This window comes from Typopeltis vanoorti, chromosome 16, assembly GCF_054136105.1.
Source record: "Typopeltis vanoorti isolate ZY-2024b chromosome 16, IOZ_Tvanoo_1.0, whole genome shotgun sequence".
Taxonomy (NCBI): Eukaryota; Metazoa; Arthropoda; class Arachnida; order Uropygi; family Thelyphonidae; genus Typopeltis; species Typopeltis vanoorti.
The window spans coordinates 87,109,602-87,129,722 of record NC_143564.1 but is presented as its reverse complement, the minus strand read 5'-3'; the positions used below and the strand labels follow the sequence as shown (position 1 = coordinate 87,129,722).

The 20,121-nt window shown below is 36.0% G+C and overlaps 1 protein-coding gene across 1 annotated transcript in view; it reads right to left on the bottom strand.

Moving 5' to 3' along the window:
- The window catches only part of alien (COP9 signalosome complex subunit 2 alien), a 395,054-nt gene that overhangs the window by 121,047 nt on the left and 253,886 nt on the right, over window positions 1-20,121 (bottom strand). Inside the window, exon 8 of the mRNA XM_090406656.1 lies at window positions 16,711-16,810. Within this exon, the coding sequence (XP_090262782.1) occupies window positions 16,711-16,810 (100 nt within the window). The remainder of the gene's footprint in view (window positions 1-16,710; window positions 16,811-20,121) is intronic.

Below are 20,121 nucleotides of genomic sequence, written 5' to 3'. Positions count from 1 at the left end.
AGCTAATTGGTAAAGACAGCTGGTTGTAATCACTGGTATCTTTTTTTAAAGCTTTTTTTTTAAAAAAAAAAAACTAATAAATGTGCCATTTACCGTAAAACCATTCCCATTTTTTTTTTCTTTTAGATATCTGACAGTGAGTGTTTTGCTCAATTTTTGTTCATTTTTATCTTGTCTTGTTTCATCCTATGTGAAATATCATCCTCTCAGTCATTCACAACTTTGTGTAGTTTGTGTTTGACATTACAACAATGTCAAGTAGAAAGATCTCTGTGAATTTTACTCCTCTTCCCATGGTCAGATTCAGAATCAAATAATTGTTGCAATCTTATTACAGAAATTATCCATGTTGGGATGGAGGTTTTTATCTTCACTTTGTTTGAAATTCCAACCCTATATCCAAAGTCATAGTTTTCCAAAAAGTGTGCAAGGGCAGTCAAAATAAATAAATAACAAAATAAAAATTGCTTATTGGGAGTGGCTTCAAATAAGAACTTAACTGCAATACTTGCAAAACCATCAATAAAAAAGCTAAGTCTGACTTTGATAGGAAAAAACTTAGAAAACGCGCCACCTGTATTAATGGAAACTGTGTCATCTGGTCTCTCGCAAGAGCTGTTGTGTGTAACTTTTGTCCATCTGTACTTCCACCTTTTTCTCAACCAAATGGTAGCACTGCAACATCACCCAAAAGTAAGACTAACCACTTAGTACCATTCTTGAAATTCAACTCCTACATAGATGAAGGCAAATCACCTTCTTCACCTGGAACAGTGCATCACATAACTCCTGTAACCTTCCATCAGAAAGACAGCAGATGAATCATTAACAACATGGATACCAAAAAGGTTTCCAGAACTGAGGGAATCCCACCACTTGTGCTCAAGAGATATACTCCTGAAATAATATCTGTTGCTATTCACTCTATGGCATCAAAGCAATCTCACATACAACCAATTTCTAAAAAAGGTGATAAGTGGCTACCATTCAACAATCAACCTACAGCTCTCACATCAGTGTTGTCCATGGTATGTAAAAGGTCATCAATGATCGACTTCTTTAAACTAAACATATTTGGTCATTTATAATTAAAATACAATTTTATTTAATGCTGACCATAAAAACAAAACTTATATTATAGTCTACCAGTTTTGCCAGCAGACTGTCGCTTTTTCAAGGCGTTTATGAAAAGACATAAAAACTAGTAAATGAAAGGAACATAAAAAATGTTGTAAACCAAATAGTAGCTAAGGTCACACGTTCGGATGACAGAGAGGACTTATTGTTCTTATTCATTATCACGCATGCGTGTTTGTTGTAAACGTGTAATGTGATTACTGGCTAGCTATAGTTCAGCTTGATTAAGAGAGAGGATAAGGTTTTTCCACGAACTGCTTAGAATTACACCTTGCTTTCTGTTGAGGTTTCCGCCGGTTATTGACACTATTGTGGCTTCCTTGAATAAACGATGTCTGTAGTCGTCATCAAGATATGGCATGGAGCTGTTTTGCCACTCTATCATGTGGTTAAACGTACAGAAATGATGTGCTAAGCCGGAAGAGATACTTCCGTTGTGGTTTACATCACCATGTTCTTTTTGTCTGATTTTTAAACTGCGTGAAGTTTGTCCTATGTAGGCAAGACCACAGGAGCAGGGAATGTAATATACTCCTGGATATTTGTAGAAAGGTACCTTATCTTTTGGGGATCCTAAAACTTGTCTGATGCTGGTGGTTGGTTTGAAGACCACTCTGATGTTGTAGGCTCTTAGTATTCTTGCTATTTGATAAGAAATTGACTTGATGAAAGGGATCACTACAGTAGAAATGTGCTGGGAGTGTGATTCCTCTTGTCTGGAGTTGTCACTGTATAGATATTTTTTATGATGTTTTGAGGATATCCATTTTGTGATAATGTGTTGGCTATTAGTGAGAGTTCAGTCTGAGTATCCTCCTCTTCTGATGTAAACTTTCTGGCCCTATATTTCAACATGTGGATAATGCTCAGTTTGTGTGTCTTGTGATGGTTTGAAGTATAATGAAGATATCTTCCAGTATCTGTGAGCTTTCTGTAAATAGATAATTTGACACTGTTTGATTGTTTCTTTATCAAAATGTCTAAAAAATGCAGTTGGTTGTTGTTTTCCAGTTCCAGAGTGAATTTTATCTTGTTATGCATTGAGTTGATTTTATCCACAAAAGATTTTCGGTTTTCTAAGCTGTCTTGCCATATAATGAAGATATCGTCAACATATGTACATGGTCTTGGGAAGATTGTGGAGAGAATTTCTTTTTCAAGTTTTTCCATGAAAAGGTCTGCACAAAATGGTGATAGTGGGCTTCCCATTGCTAGGCCTTCTAATTGTTGGTATATGGTGTTGTTAACCTTGAAGACATTAGATTGAAGGCAGTGTCTAAACATCTGTGTGATGTCTAGAGGAAAAAGATCTTGGATGATGTTTATTACCTCTTCTACTGGTACATTGGTGAAAAGGGATACAACATCTAGACTGGCTAGCATGTCTGTTGGTGCAATCTTAATGGCTTGGAGTTTATTTACAAAATTATTTACAAGGCCTTCTAATTGTTGGTATATGGTGTTGTTAACCTTGAAGACATTAGATTGAAGGCAGTGTCTAAACATCTGTGTGATGTCTAGAGGAAAAAGATCTTGGATGATGTTTATTACCTCTTCTACTGGTACACTGGTGAAAAGGGATACAACATCTAGACTGGCTAGCATGTCTGTTGGTGCAATCTTAATGGCTTGGAGTTTATTTACAAAATGTTGACTATTCTTGATATAGGATTCTGTTGATCTTATTTTATTATTTAATAAGTTTGAAGATGCTTTGCCAAAAGGTAGGTTGGTGATGATCTTCCATCAACGATTGAATAGAGAGGTATATCCTGTTTATGTATTTTAGGTGTCCCATATAGTCTTGGAGTGATAGGATGTGAGGATTTTAGTGTTCTCTTCACTTCTTCTGGCCAAAAGTTACAATTTTTGATTAGTTGGTTTGTTTCATTATGATTTTTTATTGTGGGGTCTCTGTCTAGGATCTTATAAGTGGAGTTGTCTGAAAGTGAAACGTTTAACTTATAATAATCTTTAGAGTTAAGGATAACTGTAGAATTTCCCTTATCAGCCTTTGTAATAATGATATCTTTGTTTTTCTTCAAGTTGAGGATTGCCTTTCTATCATAAGGAGACGTTTTGAGAACAGGTTGTTTGGCTTTGGCTAGGATTATCGTACTTTTGAATCTAATAGTGTTGGCTACGTTTTGCAGAAGAGGAGGATACTCAGACTGAACTCACACTAATAGCCAACACATTATCACAAAATGGATATCCTCAAAACATCATAAAAAATATCTATACAGTGACAACCCCAGACAAGAAGAATCACACTCCCAGCACATTTCTACTATAGTGATCCTTTTCATTAAGTCAATTTCTTATCAAATAGCAAGAATACTAAGAGCCTACAACATCAGAGTGGTCTTCAAACCAACCACCAGCATCAGACAAGTTTTAGGATTCCCAAAAGATAAGGTACCTTTCTACAAATATCCAGGAGTATATTACATTCCCTGCTCCTGTGGTCTTGCCTACATAGGACAAACTTCACGGAGTTTAGAAATTAGACAAAAAGAATATGTTGGTGATGTAAACCACAACGGAAGTATCTCTTCCGGCTTAGCACATCATTTCTGTACGTCTAACCACACGATAGAGTGGCAAAACAGCTCCATGCCATATCTTGATGATGACTACAGACATCGTTTATTCAAGGAAGCCACAATAGAGTCAATAACCGGCGGAAACCTCAACAGAAATCAAGGTGTAATTCTAAACAGTTCGTGGAAAAACCTTATCCTCTCTCTTATCAAGCTGAACTACAGCTAGCCAGTAATCACATTACACGTTTACAACAAACACGCATGCATGATAATGAATAAGAACAATAAGTCCTCTCTGTCACGCGAACGTGTAACCTTAGCTACTAGTTGGTTTACAACGTTTTTTATGTTCCTTTCAATTTGCATTTACTAGTTTTTATGTCTTTTCATAAACGCCTTGAAAAAGCCAGACAGTCTGCTGGCGAAACTGGTAGACTATAATATAAGTTTGTTTTTATGGTCAGCATTAAATAAAATTGTATTTTGATCATCTGCTTTATTTGGAGAACTGTCAACTAATCAATGACCGTCAATATGGATTTTAACAATCAAGCAGATCTCCTGGCCTACATCACTGACCCCGGGACACATGCCATGAAAACGTTTGGAGAAACCGGTTCTGCTGCAATTGACATATCCATGCATTAAATAGGATCTGACATTGAGAGTTTCTCAGCGAACTGCCATCTTATGGTCCGCCTTCTTCACTTTGTAGGTGGATTGCCAGTTCAGTTTTCTCCTGGTTGGTCACCAGGCATAATGGTCAAAGGAATTCTATTTAGATTTTTCTGTTAATGAAGATATTCCTCGGAGTTCGGTTATTTCAACAAATCCTCTTCCTTATATACACATATGATCTTCTCTCATTGACATTAAATCTTATCCACAGATTTTCTAGTGATAGCACTCTCCAGTCATCCTACTCATACAATTAACCTTGCAGTGCAAAAACATAAGCTTCAAGATCATCTACGAAAAATATCCTAACACTGATCTTCAAACTATTCTGTGCACCAACAATAATAACCAGGTCATCTTCAATGCTTCCAAAACACAGTTCTGTCTGTTTTCTCACAAAAAAGAACATGGTTCTTTTTCACTTACTTTTTGATAATGCTCACCTTAACAGTCAAGAATCTCTCTCTCTTCCTGGACTGACTCTCACATGCAGTATTTCCAGGCATATTCACATGACTTGTATAGCATCTTCAGCTTAACTTGGCATAAATTTCATCCAAGACATTCTCTCTTTCTTGGTTACAAAATTTCTTTAAAAATCCAGAAGAAAGCAGTTTGATGACACCCCCCACCCACACACACTCTCTTAGAGACTCTTCAACTTTTGTTTTATAGATGGTCAGGTTCTGCATATGCAGTATTTCCATGGTCAATGTTCAACACAACTACCATCCATTAAGTCTTCCCCCTCCCCATTTCTACTAAACCTACAGGAACATAAGCAGCTGCTGCTCAACATATTGTTTACAGTTGAACACAGACTCACTGAACTTGTTACTTTTATTCCATCTATCTCAGTTGTGTGAAACAGACTCCCCCATGAAGTATTTCCTAAGGACTACAACTTCTAGATGTTCAAGAATATCAACAGATTACTATGTTCTTGAAATGCAACTTGCACACCATTTATTTGCTTAAAACCTTGTGGCTTCATCATATGTAGGAGTGATATATATATATATATATATATGTATGTGTGTGTGTGTGTGTGTGTGTGTGTGTGTGTGTGCACGCACTTATATATATATATATATATATATATGCATGTCTTCCTTATTATTCTTTATATTCTTTATATATATATATATATATATATTCTATATATATGTGTGTGTGTGTATATATATATGCACATGCACACACACCGTCTATTTTTTTATTTTATTTATTTATTTTTTTTTTTAATTTCATGCATATAACAGACAATTAGGAAGAAAACTAACAGTCCACTGAATGGGATCTGGTGTTTGTATATTAATGCCTTGTATATCTGACATGAAACATGGTATGAAGAGACGTTGCATAAGAGATTGACAAGTTCACTAAAGTTTGATGGCCAGTTATCATATATTCCATATCATTTACCAAATTAAAGATGAATATTTAGTGCTGTTAAATGACATGGAACCTACAAATATTAGCATTAGTGAGATTTGGCTAATAGAATGAAATACCTCACAGGAACAGAATATGAGAGATACAGGGTATTTAAAAAGGATGGGGGGGGGAATAATCACTGCAGATGAATTAAATCCAATCAGAGTAGAGATCCTGAATGGCAGAGGTTCTAGCATAAATAATATTGGCACTGAATTTGAGATTTTGGTATGAAGTAGAAATGAAATTAACAGGAAACAAACAGGCTCATTTGAAGAGAACTGTAAACAGCATAGGCAATAGAGACAATAAATCTTATTGATACAAGTAAGACTATCAATTATGGATGATTTTAACCATTCTATGCATAAGGCAGGTGGTTAATATACACTGTGAAGGTCATACCATGCAAAAAAAAAAAAAAAAAGATTACAGCAGTACTAAAAATAGTAACAAATAGTAATAAAGTGATAAATAAGTAAATAATATGATAATATGTACTGTACAAAAAAAGCAAATTAGAAAAAAATTATAAATTTCATTATCTACACAAAAAAAACAGAATTCATAGTCAACTGTGATTAAATGAGGTGCTTAAGGGTCAAAGCTGTATAACTGAGAGGAGACCTCCACATAGCCTTTAAAGGAATGCAGAGAACCGACCAGGGCTTCTGACCTAATGTCCAATCCTCACCTTCTTGTGGTGCACCCTGTTGGGTATCTACTTTGATACTGAACGAACGAGGATGGGCTGGCAATTTGGGATTTAGCCGACCAAATTGTATTCTTATTGGTTAAACCAAAATAAAAAATGATGGTACAACATGACAAAATTTCATGCCGGATGGGGCGTTGCCCGGTTAAACAAGGCCCCCGTTGTTTTCGCCAGGGAACCAGAGCGAACAGCGAAAAGTCAGCTACTGGAACAAATCTGAAAACAAACCCCAACTCAACATCACCAGAGTTAAAGATCGGTACTATCAACGTAAGAAGCCTGAATGGCAAAGAAATGGAGCTAGCTGAGGAATTAGATAAGTACCAGATCGACATAATAGGGGTGACTGAAACAAAAAAGACCAAAACTGGTGAGATCTTTCTGAGCAATAAATACAAAATGTTATATTCAGGTAATGACAATCAAGGAAAAGAAGGAGTAGCCATAGTATTCAACACAAAATACGAGGCTAATCTCTTCTTGAATGGCAGTCAGTCTCAAGTAGAGTAATGTGGGCAAATATGAGAATGGGGAACTGGACAATGAGACTTATTTGTGCCTATGGTCCCACAGAAGGTTCTACTAAGGTAGAAGTGGAGGAATTTTTTGAGGCTTTAGAAAAAGCAACTGACACAATGAAAAAGAAAAAGTTGGTCCTTGTTGGGGATCTAAATAGCAGAGTAGGAAATGATTGTCAGACATACAAAAATATTTTGGGAAAATTTGGAGAAAAGAGCAAAGCTAATAATAATGGCAAATATCTGTTGGATTTCTGCTCAGGACATGGACTGGTTATTACTAACACCATGTTCCAACATAAAAATGTGCACAAATTCACATGGAGAGAAGAGGAAAGAAATAAGAAGAAAAGTCTCATCGACTATGTTATTGTCGATAGTGATGTTTTCTCCCTGGTGCAGGACACCAGAGTGTACAGAGGATTTGAAATTGGAAGTGATCACTGTTTAGTCTTGAGCAGGATAAAATTGAATTTCTTATCGAAAAGAATAACATGTAAGAAAGTTTTAAAGCGAATAAAAGTTGAGCAGCTCTCAGATGTAAACTGCAGACTAAACTACACAAATATTATTTAAAAAAAAAAAAAAATGAGAGTTTGAGAACAGCAACCAAACCTTTGAGATTCAGTGGCAAGCCTTGAAGAAAACACTGATTGATTCAGCCAGAGAGGCATGTGGTGAGGTTGTCTGCAAGGATAGAAAAATCAGAACTCCATGGTGGACACAGGAAGTTAAAGAGGCAATGAAGGAAAAGAAGAAAGCATATCAAAAGTTCCTGGCAAATAAGTCAGCTTGTGCTCTTAGAGAATACAGAGACAAATGTAAGAAAGCTAAACAGTGTGTAAAACTAGCTAAACAAAAGTCATGGGAGGACTTTGGCAAGAATATAGAAAATAAATATCAAGAAGGTGGCAAAATAATTTGGAGGTTGTTGAAGAAGCTTAGAAATGGAGGAAAGAGTGCTGTAAAATGAGTTAGAGATGATAAAGGTGACATGAAAACAGGAGAAAAAGATATCCTTGAAGTATGGAGTAATTACTTTGAAAAACTGCTAAATGAAACAAGCAGTGATGACAGCACAGTGATAAAAAACACTGACCAGGCATGCAGTCAGGAATACATATCCATACTTGAAGTAGAAAAAGCCATCAAATGCTTGAAATGTGGAAAGGTAGCAGGAGTAGATGATATTCGACCAGAAATGCTGAAGTATGGTGGTATAAGAATCTTACAGTGGCTGCACTGCATAGTTCAGAAAGCCTGAACAGAGGGACGAATTCCCAATGATTGGAGTAGAGCTCTCATAGTACCCATATATAAAAAGGGAAATAAAACTGAATGTGAGAATTACAGAGGTATTTCCCTACTGAGTGTTCCTGGCAAGATCTATGCAAGTATACTTGAGAAACGGTTGAGAAGAATTGTGGAAGAAAAGCTTGGTGAAGAACAAGCTGGATTCAGGCCAAATAGAGGCTGTCAGGATCAGATCTTCACTTTACGACAAATAGCCGAGAAAGCATGGGAATACAACAAAGATCTATATTTAAGTTTTGTCGATTTGGAAAAGGCATATGACAAGGTGCCAAGAGAGAAGCATTCAATATGCTGCAGTTATATGGTGTCAATGGGGTTATATCAAGCAATACTTAGTCTTTATTTGAGTTGTAAGTCAGCAGTTAGAATTGAAGGAAGTACAGGAAGATGGTTTAATGTTAAATCTGGTGTGAGACAACGATGTACATTATCCCCTCTGTTATTCATTATCTATATGGATCACATTATGAAGGAATGTGGTATTAAACCTGATATCCAAATTGGAGATGTTAATGTCAGCTCTTTGCTTTATGCGGATGATGTTATACTTCTAAATAAATCCGCTACAAGTCTGCAAGATTCTCTGACTAAATTGAATAGCTGTTGTAATAGATATGGTATGAAGGTCAGCAATAAAAAGGAAAAGACAATGAAAATAGGCAGAATCATTGAAAATGTTAACTGTGTTGTGAATGGAGAACCTGTGGAACAAGTAAAACATTTGAGCTACTTAGGCATGATTTTTACTTAAGATGGTAAATTAAATATAGAAATAGACAACAGAATCAGCAAAGCTGGTATGGTGGGAAGTCAATTGAATAAATTCATATGGAATAAGAAAGAAATTAGTCGGAACACTAAATTAGCTGTATACAAGACAGTGTTCAAACCAGTTTTAACTTATGGATCTGAGAGCTGGGTCAGAAGTAAAACACTTGACCAAAGACTAGAGACCGCAGATATGAGAGTCCTGAGAAAGATTAGAGGTGTGAACAGATGGCATCAATGGCAATATCATATTAAAAATGAGGATATTAGGAAAGAACTTGACATTGTCAGCATCCAGGAATGCGTTAGCAGAGCTAATCTCCGGTGGTATGGTCACTTAAATAGAATGGGAGAGGAAAGATTAGCAAAACAAGTGTTCTCTGCCAGGTTGGTAGGAAAACGACCCAGAGGAAGACCAAGATATAGGTGGATTGATACGGTACAAAGTGCCTTAGACAATAGAAATATAAGATCTGATAATGTTGGAGTCTTGACAAGTAACAGACTGATTTGGAGGAAAATTGTAGATAGGAAGTTAGTAATGATGTAATTTTTTCATGTAGTACTGTCATATCCTGTACACCCCTTGAGGGTACATAGCAGGAATTTGATGATGATGTGATTTAATAAATTCTTTGTAAAAAGTTAAAAACATCTGCCTGAGTGTATATGGTTTAGCTAGATTAGTAAAATTTCATTCCTCTCTCATGTGAAGTGCTGGCACTTAACCAGAATATGACAAAATATTGAGATGTCTCGCATTTTTCACATACAGGAGGGCCCTCAGTAAATAAGATTGTATAAGATGACTGTGACCTATGCAAAGCCTAGTAAGAACAACTTCCTCTTTTTTGTTTCTACGTTGAGACTGCCAATGCTTAATCAAGCTTAATTTCATGTAATTTGTTTGTCAGTGCTTCCTACCAATGGATAATTAGCTCTGATCTTATAAGATGTCTGAAGAAGTCTATATGAGATCTTCAAATATGTATATGTATATGAGATTTTCATGGGAAAAGTGTTAAGTTGATTTAGCAACTGCATTTCCTTTAATTCCAATGTGGCTGGGAATCCAGCATAACTGAACATCAATATTAAAGGTCTTCATTTTGTACAACAGCTCTAGCGGCTCACAATGCAGTGGATGTGGATTATACACGGGAGACAAGATGTTCTGTAAAGAACTCATGTATAAATTACACTTTAATATAAGATGATCAACTTCATTCTCATTTAACTCAGAATCTGGTGGTAAATAAATGTAACATAAATGTAATAAGAAACTCCAGAGATACATGAAATGCTACTGCTCACATTAGATGGCCCACAATGCAGTGGATGTGGATTATACACGGGAGACAAGATGTTCTGTAAAGAACTCATGTATAAATTACACTTTAATATAAGATGATCAACTTCATTCTCATTTAACTCAGAATCTGGTGGTAAATAAATGTAACATAAATGTAATAAGAAACTCCAGAGATACATGAAATGCTACTGCTTCCAGAGCAGTATTAAGCTAGTTATATTGGAAAGGAGTATGATTGCCCACTAGGAAAGCCACTCCACCATAAGTTGGGCCATCTCTAGTTCTCTCCTCTCGAACAATAGTAAAATAGCTTAAGGTTATATCCACACTGGGTTTTAAATAGGTTTCCTGTAGACAGAAACAGAAAAGTTTGTGTTTCTTCAGGAGAACACTGATATCATCAATATTATAGCAAAACCCATCACAGTTCCACTGCAGAACTGTTCCTATTGCTTTGGCATTGAATGCTTGTCAAGATATTAAGGGTTTACCTTTGTCAGACTTATATTTATCTATTAATTTAGGGAAGTATAGATAGGCAGTGTCTATCTCTTCTTCTGGAAAAATGTTTAATATGTCATCTGATGTGTCAGAATCATTTGGTGAGTTTACTTTTGTCGATACAAAAATACTTTTTTTTAATGGGGATGTCATGATTGTATATTTTTTATGGTGAGATCTTGCCATAATTTTCTTTGACAAACGAGTTCTCATCAAATGGAATCATTTTTGGAGTTGTTTCTGGAGTAAGACCTTCGGTGGCATGACTGACAAATTCCACAGAGAAGCATTCATGATCATAAAGTTTGGATATGGGAAAATTATCAGATGGTGGAACTGACATACAGATTTCAGTTGCTATTGATATTTTCTCCTTTTCAGCATAAGAAGATGTCAGAATAGGTGTGCAGTGGTGACTAGCTTCTTCTCTGCATCTTAATATGATATATTTGTTTTATCTGATGTCAGAATAGGTGTGCAGTGGTGACTAGCTTCTTCTCTGAGTCCTAATATGACATATTTGTTTTATCTGATGTATTTCTTTTTCATCCTTCCACCTATGGCATGCAAGGGAGTAAACAGGATGATCTCCACGACAGTTGACATATTTAGCTTTCTTTGCAGAGCAAGATTTATTATCATGCACTTTTCCGCCACATTGGGCACAGGTAGTACAGCCACAACATGCAGGTGGGGCAAGCCTGTATTTTTGACCACTGTATTTCAGTGGATTGGAAATGTAAAGCCTAACATGACAATTAAGATAACCTACTTTTACAGATATTGGAGGTTGACGTTAAAAATATGTTCAGAGCATCCAGGCCACGTGGATGAGCCAAATAGACCCAAATAGTGGGTCTATTTGGCTATCAGAGTTTAGATCTCATTAAATGTTTCCATGAAGAAATTAACTTTGGGGGGGGGGGGGGTCCCCTCTATTTGTTTGTAATGATATAATATATTAGACTATGTTGTAATTTCCTTGAAAAATACAGTTATGAGTAGCCAATGTATAAGCCTTACCACCAGACTTACTATAATCCACAAAGACTCCATAGCACTCAAGGCCATTATATTAAGCTGAAATTAAAGCTTTTCGATATCAACTGAACAGATTAGCTTTTCTAAAAAGCTGAGAGAATAATAATAATGTCATCTCTGATGGTGTTAAACTGACACACCAGTTTATTCACCAAAGGCTCCCTCACATATACAGATGCACTAGCTTATTGCCTTTTACATGAACAGATTGACAATACTCACATTCTACCTAACAAAGCTATTTGTGTGATGGAAGAGCTCTCTGCAATGCTGCCCTTTGGACGATCCTTCAGATGTCTCTAATGCATCAGCTGCAAAAAGAATTTCTAAAAATAAAAAGTAGGCATATCAACAAATTTGCTAAACTTCTAAACAGCTCTCTTGTCAAGCCTCAACAATGTCAAGTAAAAACTGTAATAAACTTATCTTCCTTCACCTTCAAACCTGAAGCAGCAATTAATGCATTATCTCATCAAAATTATGCTCTTGCACCTATAAAAATTCCTACAGAAGAAATTATGATTCAGATTGAATGTGGGATTCTCAGCCTTCCTATCTATACTGCCAACAATATCAGACTGGCTGTTGCTAATACAAGCAAAACCTTCAAAAAGTAACTGCCAATATACAGGGTGTTCGGGATAAATTTGACAGTTTCGTAAGGAAAAAGAAAATCTTCTTTGTATCTATTAAATTTAATGAATTGACAAAAAAACATTACAGGCAGAGTTAATTACAATACTATCAACAAGATTTACTCAAAATAACCACCATTAGCATCGATCACAGCTTCAATTCTGCTTCGGAACCTCGAACAAGCTGATGCTACAGTCTCCCTGGGAAGGGCCGCAAAAACTGTTTTAATTTTATCCATTAACTGGGCTTTTGTATTACTGGAAGTGCGATTGGTGTCTTTTTCAACTGCGCCCCATACAAAATAATCCATGGGGTTAAGGTCTGGGGAGTTTGGAGGCCAAACATTTCGACTGGTGAAGTCGTAGAAATTTTCAGACAACCATTTTTGACTTTTCCCAGAGGTGTGGCAAGGGGCCGAATCCTGCTGCCATACATACGGCCTACCATTGGCTACCCTTGTTATCCAGGGCTTGACTACAGTTAGCAACTCCACGAACAAAGCCCGAATTCCAATGCCAGGGTTCTTCAACACCTGTTCCTGCAGATTTGCGAGGAATTCTGCTGTACGAACGCAATCAGATCGTCTGCTAGGGATCTTTCTTCTTGCTACATCCTCGTAGTCACCATTGCAAGTCTCTAGTTCATGCCTGATTGTTTTTACTGTATTCAGGGAGCATTGGGCAGCAGTCGTAATATCCTTATTTTGATGGCGGGCACGAATCATCATGATACAAGTTATTCTCTTCCATGATTCAGGTGGGTTCCAGCTATCCATCCTTTCTGACATCTTGTATATGAATGAAGAAGGGTCCAAACTTTTAAATGAAGAGAAGTGTGTGTTAATACATGTAACTTACGGAAAAATATAATTAATTATAAATATGTCAAATTTATCCCGAACACCCTGTATATAATATGAAGCACTAGTGGAAATCAACAAGAATAATAAAATAGTAGTTACTAAATCTAATAAGCGTTAGATCACTTCAGACTTCTTAAAAAGGTTACCTCCTTGCCTGTTGAAGTTACTAACAAACTAAAATCATATAATTCTAGATCTCCCCCACCCCATATATAATGCCTACCTAAATTTCATAAACAGAATGTACCATTACACCCAACTGTTGATGCCACTGATTCACCCACATACAAATTATCCAAATATTTAACAAAATGCTTTCCCAATATGCTGACAACCCCCCCCCCCCCACACACACACACATACACAAAAAACTCAGCTCACTTTGATTCCAGTATAGAAAACCTTATGATCAGTTTTGAAGTCTCCTCTCCGTTCACTAATATCCCATTTAAAGACACTTTAGACCTTATTCAAATTGAACTTACTCCCAAATGATATTTCAGCCTTAAGTTCACTGTGAACTTTGGCTATTTTGTTTGGAAAGGAAAATCCTAGGAAATTAGGTCAGGTCGATTGGTAGAGCCTCTGCTACTAATGGCTCACGAAAAAAGTTAAGCAAGTTTGAGCGCGGTTAGTAGTTGGAAGGAGAGATCTTTTGATGCTGTTGGCACACTCTCCCTCGATGAGGGTTTGGACTCTCTGGAGGTGTCACATAATAATAATAATAATAATAATAATAATAATAATAATAGAAGGGACAGCTATGGCTCTTCACCCCCCCCCCCTGAAAGCTCATTTCTTCATGAAAACATTTGAAGAGAAAGCTCTAAACTCTACCTCATATACACCTGCTGTTTGGCCATGTTTTGTCATATTATTATATAATCAAAAAGATTTATAATAATAAAAAAAAAACCTCAGAACACAGTTTCGATATTGACAGTACTTTGTCTGATCATTCATTTCCATAATAACATGCTCTAAAAATATTCAAATATTATCATTTCATTTTTATTGATATTCACGGTATTATAGCAGTAATATATTAATTTTTGAGTAAAAATTAATATTTTTACTCAAATTAATCAACAAGGCCCTTGAGTTATTTAAAATTAAAAATGGTAATTTTAAATAAAACCATTCAAAATGTTTTAAACATAACAAAAAAATGCAAATATAATAATAAAAATTTTTAAAAAGCTATCAATAAAAGGATTTATTTTATAGTAAAAAAGTTCTATGTGCTTTATATGATTGTGTCACATACCTCCTGAAAAAAAAGCCAGAGTTATGCTGAAAGCAACTAAGGTTATTAGGCAAATGTATGCATGTATGTATGCATGTCTGTTAATTGCAAGTGAATACACTTCTGTCTGTCTAGCACAATGCCTAAAAGGAGGAGGAAATCCTCACTTGTATTCACTAAAGCACTTGTGTGGTGTACACACCTATTTTCTGAGATATTTAACAAATGCATTTGCTCAGAATAAAATTCCCATTTGACAAATCAAAATCACATGGTTAATATAACTTCATTTTCTATTTGAATTAAAAATTCATTGCCAGCCATATAAATAAAAGCTTATTCTATAAAAGTAACTCCTCACTGAATGCATTTCTCTTTCATTTTTATAAGAGGAATAATGTACAAAATTATAAGACTGATATCAATCTTTGAAATTCCAATATGATTTAGACAGATTAGCTACAGCCAACTAAGGCTACGAGGCAAGTAAATTATGTCTGCAAATTGCAAGTGTTCTTCTAGCCACTTTGCCTGTTTTGCAGGATGACTAACTTGTTGGGAGAAAAAAAAACCTGAAAGGGCACTTATAAAAGATTCTTCACATCCTAGATGGGTTTGAACCTAGGTCTTTCCAAATAAAGAGCATCGCTAACACTGACTGAGATAGAGCAAATTAATCAACTTAATGGTTTACAGGAGTGTATTTGCAAATTAAATTATGACAATTGAACTGTAGTTTTAGAAAGTTTTTTCACTTCATTACAAGTTAAATTTGCCAAGAAATTATATTCTTGTTCAATCCTTTATCCTAGTTTAAGTAAACAAATTTTGCATGGGAAGTATTCTCATAACTAGGTTACTTGTATATAGAGGCTAATGACTTCACATTAATTGCCTTAGTATCCCATAATGCAAAGCACACCATTTCAGGAGTGTATAATGATTGAGTACCTTGGAAGTTGGATAACAAATGACAAGAGATCTAACTATGAAATTAAGAACAGAATTAAAAAGGCAAAAGAAGCATTTTTCCAAATATATCACATACGAGGAAACAGAAATCTGAACAAAAAGTTAAAAGTAGGAATCCTCAAAACAATGATCTGGAGTGTGGGGACATATGGATGTGAGTCCTGGATGATCAATAAGGAGATGACTGACCAATTGAATGCATTTGAAATGTGGTGCTTGAGAAAAATGGATCATATCAGATGAATTGAAAGAGTGAGCAAAGGCTAATATCCAAAGAAGAAAATAGCATTTGCAAGACATCTGATGAGGGGGGGTCTTCTGAAGATCTCCCCAGAATAGTATTGCAGAGGATGGTGGAGGGAAGGAAAGAGGAAGACCCCAACTGGAATGGAAAGACGACATCAAAAACTGGATGGGCAATAGTATTCCAGAAGCAAAAGATAGAGAGGAATGGAAGAGAACTGTTCATCAGCTGCAACCCTCTGAAAAGAGGAGGTCACAGGATTAAATCAGATAATGATATGCATTTCTGGGAAGAACCATTAATAAGACATGATACATTTTCACTACTTGTATATGAGAAATATATCACTTCTGCATTAATTCAACAGTGGTGTCTCTTTTGGGTCTGGTCCCACCGATGAGACCTCAATAAAGATTGAAACCAGCCTAGGTTTCAATGACCTTCCCATAATGCATAATATTATATGCACTCAAATGAATGCATGCTATGCATTACAGGATACTAAGGCAATTAATGTGAAGTCATTATCCTCTATATGCAAGCAGAAACAGCCAAATCATGAAGATATACTTCACATGCAAATTGTTTGCTTATGCTTGGATAAAGGATTAAACAAAAATATAATTTCTTAGCAAGTTTAATTAGACTGGAGTTAAAAAAAATAGCTAAATTCTTGCTACATTTTGAAGTATATGGATAATGGGAAGTGGTTCACATAGCACCTCTAATTAAAAAAGATGGAGAATGATATAGGGCAAAATTTTAACAACAGAAAGGACATACCTTGGGCTACCAGACTCATCATAATTTTTAAATGCTTCAAAGAAGTCTGTATGAGCCTTTTCATATTCTCCTTCACGAAGATGCATTTTTCCACCACATTCTAAAACAAACGGTGTACAATTTGATTACTGACCGTCACATAAAAGACAATGAAATAACTATACACATTAATTTGGAAAAGGAGAAAAGTGCTTAATACAAAACATTTATATAACAAGGTATAAAATTAATATATAACCATATTTGAATAAGATTATATATATATATATATATATATATTTACAATTAATAATTATACTGACTAGAACCTGAGGAGTATAATAAAAAAAACTTTAATGAATCACAACTAGTTTCATCGTAGTTCCGACTTCTTCAGCTGAGTAAGAAATAACTAAAAACTTACAAAAACTAATATGGTAAAAAAATGGACTTTTCAGTTTAACACAAAAGAGTTGGAAGAATAGCAACGGTCATATTTGAATCAGAGACTGCGTGGCATTATTAGCATGAGTTGTTGTTGAGTGATAGCTGATTTTAGAGCGCCAGTATTGGATTACTGCACTATGGGAATCAGGCAAACTGTAACTTAGATTGCTGTTCATGTGTGAAGGATCCAGGACTATTTCTTTAGATTCTACAATGCGTCATTCAAACTCATCATTGCATATATATAAATTGGTCGTGCGATCCCAATCGATTTGGTGTTGACGCTCTTCAAGATTAGAGTTGGTGGAGAAAAGAACATGACTGGAGAGGGCGCTCACTCGGGTTCTTTTGTAGGAGATGTCACGTCTGTGTTCCTCAAGATGTAGTGAAATAGATTTATCTGTCTAACCGAAATAAGGTCTACCAGTCACACACAACTTTATAAAAACCTGGAAAATGTAGCTGGTTGTGTTTTGGTTTTGAGCAGCTCAGAAAGGAACGAAGCTTTGGTAGAATGGTATAGTTGGTTTTTATATTGAATTTCTTCAAAATTCTAGCAAGTTTTGGAGTCAAAGGGCTTATATATGGCGACTGGATGTGGGCGATCGGGTTGGATTCCTCTTCTTGTTGAGGTTTTAGACGTCTCAAACGTTTAGTGATGTTACGAAAAGAATATCCATTATTTAAGAAGGTACATTTCAGGAAGTTCAGTTCTGTTAGAAGGTTGTCTTCAGTAGAAGAAAGACATCTTGCTCGATGGGTGAGAGTGGAGATAATGTCAAGTTTCTGTGGAAGAAAGTGATGAGAAAAGGCATGTAAGTATCTATCAGTGTGGGTGGTTTTTCGAAAGATCGAAAATTTAAGACAGTCAGGCAATCTATTGATCTTAAGATACAAAAAGGGAAGAACAGCATTAATCTCAAGCTCAGATGTAAATTTGATGTTCTGGTGTTGGTTATTTAAATGTTCTAGGAAGTTTTGAAGTACCTCTAAACCATGTTCCCAGATCAGGAAGACATCATCTATGTATCATAACTACAGTTTAGGTTTTAATGTAGCACTGGAAATAGCTCTCTCTTCTTTCTCTTTTTTTCCTCGTAGCAGAAATAGCCAGAATTAATGCAATGTGTAAGAAGAGTGAACTTCATTTGTAGGTACATTCGTAAAAAGAGACACGATGTCAAAGCTCACCATTCTGTCAGTCTTTGAGATTTAAGTTTGTTATTTTTGAGATGAAATCCTCAGAATTTCTGATAAAGGAGGAGGAATTGCCAACTAGATGTTTTAAAGAAGATGCAAGATATTTTGACAGATTATAAGTAGGTACAATTGGTCTTAAAGGAGTGTCAGCCTTGTGTATCTTAGGTAGGCCATACAAACGAGGATGGAGAGATGGGAGAGCTAGTCTTGTGTGTCGAGGAAGTTCTGATGTAGATTTCAGAAGTTTGTTTGTACGGTTATGAAGCCCTCTTGTTGGATCACTTTCTAAGATAGAATAGGTATCAGAATTTAATAAGTCAATGATCTTCGAACGGTAGTCAGATTTTTCTAAGATTACGGGCGCGTTGCCTTTATCAGCAGGTAAGATGATAATTTCTTTGTTATTACGAAGAAGGTAGATTGCTTTTCTTTCAGCTGAAGATAGATTATCTGTAGGACAACAACTGTTGTTTATAGTGAAGATAGCATCGATTCTAAGTAGATTCGCTGTTTGTTTAGGTAACTGAGAGGCAGCTTTTTTTCAACTTTTGTAAGAAAGAGTTCTTTAGGAATGGCGGTCGGAGAAGGAACGAAGTTAAGACCTTTTGATAGCATGCAAAGTTCTGCTGAAGAAAGCATGTATGAGGATTTGTTAATCACAACATTAAGTTTTGTGAATTGCTATGAGGATGACGAGCTTGCCCCTGTTTAAGATGATTGAATTTTCTGATGAGAATTAGTTTGTTGGTGTGTTGAGCTCTAGAAACACAGAGAGAGCTTATGTTTTTAATATCATTCCAGGAACTGTAGTCTAAAGATGAACTTAAGTTATTTTCTAAAGAATCTCTTTTTGAGAAGGATGAAGCTAAAATGCATTTAGTGTCTGTGATCCTTTCATTCAACAGATCAAGTTTAGCTTTACGGTAGATATTATACGCACGTTTAGTGCGAATCTATTCTTTGAAATCTAAAAACTTGGGGATGACTGAGTGGAACTTGCATCTTTTTAAAGAGACTAACCTGTTAATGAAAAGATCAATCTTTATCAGTGTTTTTTGATATTTTTATACGATGTATGTTGACCTCATCAGCAGGTAGATATATGTTGTTACTAGAGTTGACTCAGGATGTATACATTTAGAATTAATAATTATACTGACTAGAACCTGGGGAGTATAATAAAAAACTTTAATGAATCACAACTAGTTTCATCGGAGTTCTGACTTCTTCAGGTGATATATATATATATATAAAGTGATAAGCTTTTTATGTAACGTTTAGTGTCACGTTTTTTGAAACGTTTTGAAACTCAGGGGCTACCCTGAGTGTCGAGTCTTCAAAATTGGAGTCATCAGAATTCAAGGAGAACTGGCCTACCAGCCCAGAACTTTGGAGAGGGGGGGGCACTGTAGGCATGGGGTGGGGCGAACCCCCTTTTTGAGCTATCAGAATTCAAGGAGAACCAGCATACCAGTCCAGAACTCGGGTGGGGGGGGCATAGGCGTCAGGGGATGGAGGCCCCCTTTTGAAGACTCAACACTCAGCGGCTACTCTGAGTGTCGAGTCTTCAAAATTCGAGTCATCAGAATTCAAGGAGAATTGGCCTACCAGTCTGGAACACGGGGGGGGGGGGTGGGGGGGGGGGGGGGGCACCAGGGGGAAGAGTCCCCTAGTGTATATATATATATAATGTTAAAAGTGCCGATACCATCCCTACAATTATGGCTTTCCAAGATAGTAAAAGATGTGACTGAATTCAATTACAGTCTGAGGAGAGTGAAGGTC